Below are 10,477 nucleotides of genomic sequence, written 5' to 3' on the forward strand. Positions count from 1 at the left end.
TTCTTCCTTACCTTGGGAGTTCCACCAGCTGTCCCCGTGACCTGTAAATTATTCACTGTGCTCACTGTCAGGGGCACATCCTTCCTCCCAGGTATTGTTGACCTCCCCCAGGCCTGAGATCACTGAAGCACGGTCAAACCCTAAACTTTAACAAGGCAATTCTACCAACAGGTAACTTGTTTTTCTAATACACAGACATCGCACAGAGAGCTTGCCAACACCAAGCTATCTGTTTCGCGGGTTAAATCTCCCTTCTTGCTGATTAGGCCTGAAAGTAATACAAAGACCAAACATCAAAGAACATCCTTTATTGGGATAATTGTTCCGTATCCCACATTTCGCGGCGGCCCAGCCGGGCTGTGTGTCGGGCCCGTCGCTCCCGGGGCCGCCTTCCCTGAGGGGGCCGCCCTTCCCGCCCTGGCCCTTCCCGCCCTCGCGGTTGCCATGGCACCGCTCTGGCGCCGCAAGATGGCGGCCGTGTGGCCGCCGTAGGCGCTATGGGCTTTCTCGGCCTCGGGGCGCTGCTCCTGCCGCTGCTGTTGGTGGCTCCCTGCCCCGGGCAGCGCGCCGGGGACCCCGGTGGGTTGAGGGAACGAAGCGCCGCGGGGAATGGCGGCCTCCGGGGGTGTGGGGATGAGGGTCGCGCTGCGGCGGGACCCGCCCGGGTGGGTGTGAGGGGAGGTCGCGGATCCGCTGAGGGTTCCCCCGGGGATTGCGAGGTTGGAGGGCTTGGGTGCCCCTGGCCAAACACGAGCGTCTGGGGGAGACTCGGAGAGGGAGGGTGCTGCTTCTTATGTCGAACCTTTCAACCTTGGTGAAGTTTGTAACGAAAAATGCGGCGAAACTCCCGTCTCGGAGCCCTAAACTTGACACCGCGTCCCCATGCTGGGGGCAGGAGCCCGCAATTCCAGGGACACCCCTGGCACCATTCACGGCCCCAAGAAATTAAAAAGTGTCAGCTGAAGCCAGTAAGAAATGTGAAATACGGTGTCGCCTGAGCTGTGTGGTATCTGCATGGGCTGTAAGTGCTGCAGCCTCCTGCTGTAATGTTTGTTATTTTGCTGCGTGTTTACTGAGCATCTTCACAAATGTAAAGCTGTGGCACAGAAAGCCGTGGCGAACCAACTGCTCCAGCGCTTGGCAAGAATGTAAATACAACCCTGCACTGGGCATTACAAGATACATTTCTTCTATTTGTGACAATTTAAGAATATAAGAATCTAGCCCAAGCAGAAGACTTAAATATGTCTTAACAGATGTTACCTTTTTTTCAGTCAGTGCGTATTAAGACTTGTTTCTTTCTCTTTTCAGTCTTCCAGCCTTCATTTATCCATATGTCAGGGCCCAGAGTCAGTTCATTTTTTCTTGGAAATTCTTCAGGAGTTAACTTTTCTGTAATTTTAAGTCCTGGAAATGAAGAGACAGGTAAGAACACTCCACCTCCCCCTCTCCCCCCTCATGTAAATAAAGAAGTTTGAATTATTGGAATACTTTTTTTTTTTTTTTTGCTATAGGAAAATTGCAAGTTGCAAATTGCAGTGGAAGTAAAAGAGCCGGTGATTGGAATTTGGATGTAACACCTGGCGTGGTATGTAAAGTACTAATTAAATACTAGCATAATGTTAATGTGCTAACAACTCTATTTAGAATCTGTTGCTCCTTGACATATCGTGTGGATGCCCTTGCTGGAGTTTGCTGAAGTGCAGCTTTGACGCTGCTCCCTTGTTCTCCTCCTCTCCAGAACTGCTTGTATTTCCTGGCTGGCTGTAGCATTTGAGGCTGTTTCAGCTCTGCTGGAAGCATCTACTAGAAATAAAAAAGTATACAGGATGGGGTCTGGAACATCTAGATTTCTTAGGCTTGTCTTCAGTGTTATATGTAATTCTTTAGGGGTTTTATCAACTCTAGCATTATTCCAGTTTTTGACTGAAAGGAGCTGTAAAATCTGAAATTCCCTTTTTCTGAGGGAACTTAATCTGTGTGCATGCCCTAAAAAGTCCTCTGTGTGTTCATATCCCTGCTGTACTTGCAAATCACAGCAGCAAACCTTTTGTCATTCCAACTTTCTCCAACTCCTGCTATTCAACCTCATTCCAACTCCTCTCTCAGAAGCTGACGAGTGGTATAACTAAGAGCAATTAAATACAAGGCATAAGAGCTGTCAGACTTTATTCTGCATTTTTCCAGAACGCTTCCAAAGTGACTGTAAGCCTGAGCAGAAAGCTGGAGCTGTGTTTGCCCAATGCCACTGCCTGCTGCCCCTCCCCTCTCTGCGTGCTGGAAACACTCCAGGTTTTGGCTTGCCGTGGCTCAGTGAGGCTGGCACAGCTCCTGATTCAAGCTGAAATATTTGCCAACTCCTCCTTTGCAGGAAATGTCTCAGGTAAGTGTTTAGATGTGTTAAAGAACAAAAAAAAAAATTGGGATTTGGGCAGCAGTAGGAGATACTGAGTAATAATGGAATTTTAAAAAAGGTTTCTTCCCAGTCAGAATAAACTGCAGTGTGCATGGCGTGTTTATTTGGATTTCAATCCACTTAATCTGATTTTCTCCTCTTCTAATTCCCTTCCAGAAAATGCAACTATCATCCCCAACCAGGCCTTTCAGCCCTTGGGCTCTTGTCCTTGTGATTTAACAGCTGGAGCTTGTGATGTTCGTTGTTGCTGTGATCTGGTACTTATTTCCTATTAAACTTTGATTAAGTGTTTGCAAAATTTCCAAACTCTGTTGTCTGGGAGGAGTGAAAGGTGCTGAATGCTTCAGCCTGGGTGGGCCCCAGGGCTTGTTTGGATTTTCCACTATTTCCAGTAGTAAATATGACCTTCCTCCACAAAACTGTTCAATTGATCTGTAAATATGGCTACAGTGCCATTGCTGATGCAACCACCACGCTAAAAGTGCCCATTCCTTTCCTTTCAGGAGTGCACAGCAGACATGAAGCAGTTGTTCAACGGCTCGTGTTTCACTGGGGTGTTTGGTGGGGATGTCAACCCCCCTTTTGATCAGCTCTGCTCTTCCCAGTCGATGGAATACACCCCTGAGTGGTTTCCCTTCCTTTGTGTGCAGTCTTCTCTTGACAACACCCCATTTCTTGGCTATTTTTATCATGGCTCTACGTAAGTCTTAAGAAAATTAATTTTCTCACCGTACACGTTAGACATGCAAATGAACCTGTTTTGGTAATGGAAGTTAGTTTGAAATTAGGATTTTAGGGTGTGAACTTTAAATGCAAATGGAGAAATGTCAGTGGTGCTGTATTAGAACGTGGGACATGAAAGCAAACGTGACTTTTATTTGTGTGAGGTAGAGAATAAAGGATTTTTAAACTTGTTTGCAGTTCTACACCCAAAGTTCCTGCCTTTACAATCCCTTTACAAACTTCTCCTGGGAGACTTTTCACTGGTTACAGACGAGGAGATCCAATCATAACTGAAGAAAATGAGTATTTTACCATTCCCCAGGTAATCACTTCATGTTTAGGAGCTTTTGATTCCTCTTGGTTTGTTTGATACTTTTCCATACATCCCATTCCCTGTGCCCTTGTAACCAGATTCACCAACTTGCTCTTGTGAAGTGGGGGAATATATTTGTCACCAAAACACTTAAAAAAAAAGCAGCACAAAATCATTATTCAAAGAAAACATCTTTCCTGATCCCCCTGCCCATCCCCAGAGGTCATGTTTAAATTATTGCAAGAGGTAAAAGCAATCTTGGCAATGTGTTAATAGTTCATGACTTACCATATTCTGTATTTTGGGTTTTCCTGCTGAGCAAGATAGTTGGCTTTGAATCTCAGCCATCTGGTGACACTTCAGATTCCTTTTGTGTTTTAGAGACACTTGTTGATTATAATTACTGTGACAAATTAGGGTAAAGCCAGACTGTACAAGTGCTTTCAAAATGTTGACCTCTGCTTTGCTACAGACTGAGGTATTTTGGTAACATTTCTGTTCCCCACCTGCAGCAGAGCCTGGCTGGGCAGTGTGCTGGGAATGCTCCCGTGGCCTTTCTGCAGGACCTGGATGTCAAATGCTTGACCAGCCTGGAGTCCTACAAGGAAGGCCTGCCCCACCACGTGAGGATAAACACTGGCACTGCAGGTGTGCTGCCTGAATCCCAGCAGGAATGTGTTCCCACTGGCACTGTAGATGTGCTGCCTGAATCACCAGGAATGTGTTCCCACTGGCACTGCAGATGTGCTGCCTGAATCCCACCAGGAATGTGTTCCCTGTTTCTCAGAGCTGCTGGAACAGAACAGACCAGACCCAGGGCTTTTGGCACAGTATTTACATGTGACATTTGTTATCTGGGGGCTGTAGTTCCAACGTTTGGGGATGTCCTGTTCCTGATGACCTTCGAGGAAGTGTCCCTCTATTTCCCAAGATTTAGCGTGTAAGAACTAGTGGGATTGGCCTTTGTTTCCCATGTCCCTGTTTCTGGTGACTCCTGCTGGTTATGGCTACAATTGACAGGGCAGCATCTCTGCCGTTTCTATTCCCAGAGTGTTGCTGAGCCCTTTTCCCGTCAGGAGGGTGCGGTATCAGCATGTGAGAATCACTGAGGAGTGGTTACTCTGCATTACAAAAGCAAGTGCTTAGGAAGAGGCATTCTGGGCTTTGAGATAATATGATTACCAGCATGAAGATATTTTATTTTATGCTCCATAACTGTCTAATTTTGTTAGTCTCTCTAGACCCAGAGATAATTAGCTTTGCTTTCAAAATACATAAAAAGTTTGGACCTTTACCAAAATTAATTCTCTAAATAATTTTCTACTCCAGTGTTCATAACAGCGAGGATGTTGTGAAACCAGTAGGTCTGTGTTTCTTTTTCATCCTCAGACTTCATCCAGCAAAATGTCACCTACAGAACCATCACTGACAGGAGCAAGTTCATCACTGAAAGTGGTATGTGTCTTCCAGTTAATTAACAGGTCTCTTACCTAACCTGGACTGTTTATGAAATAGATTATTTTACTGCCTAAAATGTTTACCTGCTGCACTTCTTAGGAGGAATTAGTGTGTTAGCTAACACTGAAAAAGTAAAGTGGCTTCCTGCAAAGCAGGAAGTATTTAATTTACCCCAGTTTGTTTAAAGTTGGTCAAGAAATCAGGACCCTTATCTTACACAAGAGAAAAATAAAGCCCAACAATGACAATAAAATAAGACAGAAAGAATTCTTAAAAAAATCTCTAGGCTGACCATGTAAGTGTGGAGGGCAGACTGCAAGGGGATGTGATTGGCTCTGTTTTGTAAATTCTTGTGCCCTTTTAAGGGCCTTTTTCAGCAGTTGTTTGCTGTAGGACAGTGGTTTCCAGTCAGTGGAGGAAAATAAACTGATGCAATCCAAGCTAAGGAGTTTTTCTGGGCAGTGATGGCTGAGGGGAGGGCTGAGAGGGAAGCAGAGGGAGTCCCCAGTCCACAGAAGGGCATCAGCTGGGGATGGGAAGTCCAGGGCTGGGTTCTCATGCAGAGAATCAGCTACAAAAGGACCTGGAACTGCTGATGTTAAAGTACTGATAAATTGGGAGATTGTACCATTGCACATCGAAACAGGAAAATCACTTCTCAAAAAGCTGAATGTTGTAACTCCCAGAATTTTGCCAGGGTTTTAATGTGTTCTTTTTGAGCTCTCTAATTAGAATGCTTTTCATTATGGGCTCTTTTTTTGATTTCTTTCTGCCAGAAAGCCTTCATCCTGCCCAGGCTCTGTGTCAAAATGTGACTTTTGCAGAGCATTACACATTCATTTGCAAGGACAAGAACATTGAGCAAGTAAATGTCACGGTCTTCCTTGGAAGTTTGTGTGATGGAGGTATCAGGACATTTTGTGATGATTTTTTTTTTATGGTATTGTTTTCTTCAATATGGAAATTCTGGGATAGAATCTCTTATTTACTAATACATCTTAAAACGAATTTCCCCTGGGCTCTGGAAAGAGAAGTAAAGGGGTTATTTTTATTAATTTGTATTATTTTGAATCTTCTGTTACTAATGAAGGGCCGAAGTTTTTACCTACACAGAGCAGAGTTTTTGCTAATTTAACACCATACTCTCTGCTAATTTACTCATTTAAAAGTAAAGTCCTATTTTTTTCTTTTACCAGAAATACTGACACAGAGATTCACAGTTGAATTTCTGAGATCAAAGAGTACTAATGAAGAAGAACTGCCCGAGAATCCAGGTATTCATACTTTATTATTTTGCCTATCAAAACTAAAAAAAAAAAAAATCCTACTGTGCAGATTATTTAAAGTGAGGCTATTCCCATCCTAATGGAAATGTCTGGTCATTTACCTCAAGACTGATGATTTACCCATCTCTCTTTAGGTTACCAAGTTGGAAAACCAGTGAGAGCTGCAAATATAAATGCTTCTGATCCTCTGGGAACCCTAAACATTTGGCAGCCAGGTACTGGCTTGTGAGCTTGCAGCTTCAGCTGCAGTTAATGCTAAAATGTTGGGCCTTTGTTGGTTTTAGGATTTTTTTTTTTAAACATATTTTAGTTAAAAATCTGCCCCAGATTTTGCTTTTCTTTCCCAAGCCTTTAAAGGATGGTGAGAAAGCCTCTAATGCTTTCTTGCAAAATGTAAGTTGAATTGACTTGTATCTGTTTTTGAACTCTACCACGATGGGTTTGCATTCCAATGTTTGATGTTTTGCACAAAACTGAAAGCTGCAGATCCAGAGGTGGATACAGGAAAGCTCAAGTCAGATGCTTTCATTTCACAGCTGGCAGAGGTTTATGTTCATCAGCAACTTACACACCAGTTTTATTTGGAGTAGACTCCTACTCTGGGTGCATTCTGGAAGTTGGGATGAACGAGGATTGCAGCCTTTTAAGGTGAGCCACATCAGCTGAATTGTTTCTCCCTGCATCCCTCGTGTTGGTCATTACATGACTGTCTGCAAATGCCTCTTACCAGCACTGGAACCTTCTCTTTAAATACTCTTGTGTGTGTTTCAGCTTTCTGGGGTTCAAAGTCTCCCTTTATTTTTAAAGGGAAATGATAATAACGGCCTCAGTCTGTAATTAAATGAGGATTGTGTTGGGGGAATTCTTTGCCATTTCTTCCCTTCCACAGAAAACTCCTGGCTTCAGGTTTATTTTTGTGGAGTGCTAACACCTTCCAGAGGAAAATGAGCTTGTGGTACAATAATGTTGCAACTAGAGTGGCAGCCAGGACAGATTTACCTCCTGGGGGATGTTACATTCTTATTTTGCAGAGGAAATGTAGCTGAGAAATTGAATTCATTAATACAAGCCACTCACGTTGGAAAGAGGGACAATTCCAGTTACAGTGACCCAGAGGACTGGGTGGAAATTATCCGTAAGTGAGGTTTGTGTTGTTCTTTACACTCTAAATGTGCCCAGAAACTGAAGAGCAGCTCCAAATCAACCCCAAATGTCATTTCAAATGCCTGAGGTCCTGAGATGTCTGGATCCATCTCTCCATGTACGTGGACACACAGGCAAATAACTCAGTTTGTGTGTGGATACTGAATATTTCACTGCCAGCCTGTGCACACATGACTTGGCATTTACCTGTTGGTAAATAGATATCAACAGATCAATATAGAATCCTTTAAATAATAAGAGTATAATAATTTTCTTTGTGTGTTTTTTTTTATATAGAGAAAGCATTTTTAATCTGTTTCTGTGTGACAGTTACCAGTGTTTCACTGGACTATGACAATAACTATGGAATATATGATGTTTTCTGTAATATTTACATTTAAATAACTCTATTCTCCTCAGGTCTTGACCCATTGAATTCTGATGCCAATGTGAGCACTGGAAACTTAAAAGGCTTTTGTCCAGATATTCCTGCAAACCTGAATATTCACATCATGTTTGCTGAAGTGGGAGCAGTGCAAGGGATTCCCCAGCACCAGATTCTTGCTGTGCAGATCAGGTAGAGAGAGTTGTGTCTCTGGTTAGCTGACAACAGAAATGTTTCATTTTGTGCCTTCCTTACCTACCAAATCCAGCTTTAAACATTAAGAAACAAAAAAATGGTGGTTTGTCACGATTTTTACAAACCTTTTATTTTTGCAGCCCGAGTTCCTTCGATCACAACCAGGTTAGCCTTTCTCCTCCTCAAATGAAAAAAAAACCCAAACAAACACAAAACTAGTGCTTAAAAACCACATCATCTTTCTACTTCCCTTAAACTTGAAATCAAACCTGTGATGCTGCCAGCAGTGGGCAGACCCAGGGCACCCAGAAAAATGTTTTAATTTCTTGTCACGTGGTGGAAGTGGCAACATTGTCCTGTGTTCTGGCTTATCCCACTGCAGAGCTCCCAAGGGAGCTCTGCAGTGGGATAAGCCAGAACACAGGACAACGTTGCCACTTGATTGTGCCAAATGATTTAGTCTTTCCTGAAATGGAATTTTCACTTTGCAAACGCTTTCCCCTCCTCTGCCCAGTCAATCCCCATTAAATAAATGTGATTCACTTCCCTTTTAGCTCATTTTCAGACTTGGGTTCTCCCCCAAATACGGTGTATTGGGTCCTTTCATGGTTGTGTTTAGGCTCTAAATTTTCATTTACAGCCCTCAAGTAAAAGCTGTGTTTGTTGTTACAGTTACTCAACGGTGCTGTGGCAGTTCCAGTGTGGGCTGAGCTGTGGGAACACCCTCAGCTCCCTGCCCATCACGGCCTCTGTCCAGTTCATCGAGGTCCCAGCTCAGCCACCTGTCCAAAAGATGAGGTAGTTTTGATAAAAACATTGATAACTTCACGCTGTGCTCAGCAGTGTGAACAGCACTGACCAAAGGGCTCCTTTATTTCCAGATACCACAGGATTTATGTGGAATTTGACTGCAATCAAAATGATGTGTGCCTGCAGCAACTGCTCTATCCATTGACACGGTTTTACACAGGTGAGAACAGTGAACAACGGGGGATGCCACAAACTGGATCTTCAAACATCATTAGAGGTGTGGGGTTCAGTCTGAAAGAATGCTTTGGTGGGGGGGAATTAAAATTTCTCCTTTAGAAAGTCTTTTTCATTGTTTCTTTGACAATGCATTAATTTCTTAGTTAGGCTAGTGGAAAGAAATAATTACTAGATGTACTTTCTGGGCAAGCTTGAAATTTTGTGAGCATCAGTTTGGCAGAGAGAGGTTCTTTTTCACTCTCCTGTGGGGTTTGGAGGGACATGTGCTGGTTAAGGCAAAGAATATGTCACTTTATGATGTTGTCCTATAATTGTAGCACTGTCAGAGTGTGTCATTGCTCTTGAAGGGTGGAGGGAGACTTCATTTCTCACTTTGCCAGCAAAAATTTGCCATGTTGTTAAGACAGATAATTTTTAAATTTCTTCTGTGTGAAACTGTGGTGGGTTATGTTTCGTGGGAGACTCCCTAGATTAAATGTGTGGGATTTCAAGGAGCATCAAGGCCCTTGGACTCTTCTGGGAGTGCCAGAGGCAACTGCCTGTGTTTATTCTCTGCACAACTTCAGGGACTAAAGTTAACAAAGCATCAAGTTTCACAAGTGTGAAGCATTTTATGTCCTTGCTTTGTGCTGCATTAATGTGTATACTTTAATCTGTCTAAACTAAAATTTAGGTCTCATACACTTTTTTTTTTTTCTTTTTTAATTTTTTTTGCAGGAGAACCATATTCCCAGTGTCTTGCTAAAGGCCTGCTACTGGCATTTCTTGTTTTACTTGCAGTAATTATGAGCAGCCCTTGGTTTTCTAAATTATGGAACAGATAGGTAAAAATTATGGAGAAATATTCTTGGATCTTGTAGACGATTTGTATAAACATTTAAAAATACATAAAATCAGTGCTTTTACACACAGAAAATGGCTGTGTTATTTAACCCAAAAGTAATAAATTATTTTTAAGCTCCAGACTCGGTGCTGGGAGCAGCAAAGTGCAGAGTTGACTTCAAGAGGGTGGTGAGTTCAACCCAGAGGCTGCAGCAGGGCTGGGCTCATCCTCATGGATGGATCTTTATCCTCTCAAGCTGCTTCTCTTCTCCTGCAGTAGAAGCTCCTCTTCACAGCAAACTCCTATTTTTGGAGCAGTGGGCAGTCTGCTCACACTTCAGAAAAGTCACAACACTTCAGCTCTTTCCATGTGTCCACCTGAAATTCTCTTTTCCAGTGAATGCTTTGCATTGGCAACCTGCTGTGTCTGACCCAGGCTCCACAGGGTGGGAAACATTCATCGATGGTCCTCAGGTGGAGAAACACAATGTTGGGGATTTCTTTGTGGTTTGGATGGGCCACAGAGCTGATCAAAGAACTGGAGCACCTCCCCTGTGGGAACAGGCTGAGAAGGTTGCGTGGAGACCTCAGAGCACCTTCCAGTATCTGAAGGGAACCAGAGAGGGGCTCTTTGTCAGGAGCTGTAGTGATAGGACAGGGAGTAATGGGTATAAACTGAAAGAGGGGAAATTTAGGCTGGATATTGGGAAGAAATTTTTCCCTGTGAGGGTGGGAGACCCCGGCTTAGG

At 43.4% G+C, this 10,477-nt stretch overlaps 1 protein-coding gene across 1 annotated transcript; it reads left to right on the forward strand.

Annotated features, from left to right (window-relative positions):
- The first annotated feature begins 449 nt into the window (after positions 1-449).
- On the forward strand, positions 450-9,889 carry TCTN2 (tectonic family member 2). The gene is made up of 18 exons (XM_050318748.1): positions 450-579; positions 1,312-1,425; positions 1,515-1,588; positions 2,188-2,383; positions 2,573-2,673; positions 2,920-3,116; positions 3,338-3,461; positions 3,965-4,100; positions 4,842-4,907; positions 5,687-5,815; positions 6,107-6,184; positions 6,331-6,411; positions 6,733-6,844; positions 7,228-7,331; positions 7,760-7,916; positions 8,592-8,717; positions 8,801-8,889; positions 9,624-9,889. The coding sequence occupies exons 1-18, from the start codon at positions 498-500 to the stop codon at positions 9,728-9,730; spliced, it is 2,073 nt and encodes a 690-aa protein (XP_050174705.1). The 5' UTR covers positions 450-497; the 3' UTR covers positions 9,731-9,889.
- The last annotated feature ends 588 nt before the right edge of the window (positions 9,890-10,477 follow it).

Source organism: Myiozetetes cayanensis, unplaced genomic scaffold (assembly GCF_022539395.1).
Source record: "Myiozetetes cayanensis isolate MyiCay16 unplaced genomic scaffold, myiCay2020 scf21, whole genome shotgun sequence".
NCBI classification, from domain to species: Eukaryota; Metazoa; Chordata; class Aves; order Passeriformes; family Tyrannidae; genus Myiozetetes; species Myiozetetes cayanensis.

What these genes read in the sequence shown, in the direction of transcription:
- TCTN2 (XM_050318748.1), top strand. Translation starts at nt 498, where the DNA reads ATGGGCTTTCTCGGCCTCGGGGCGCTGCTCCTGCCGCTGCTGTTGGTG. An exon ending in GATAAACACTGGCACTGCAG is followed by an intron (nt 4,101 to 4,841) that starts GTGTGCTGCCTG and finishes TTTCATCCTCAG; the next exon opens with ACTTCATCCAGCAAAATGTC. An exon ending in AGAACTGCCCGAGAATCCAG is followed by an intron (nt 6,185 to 6,330) that starts GTATTCATACTT and finishes ATCTCTCTTTAG; the next exon opens with GTTACCAAGTTGGAAAACCA.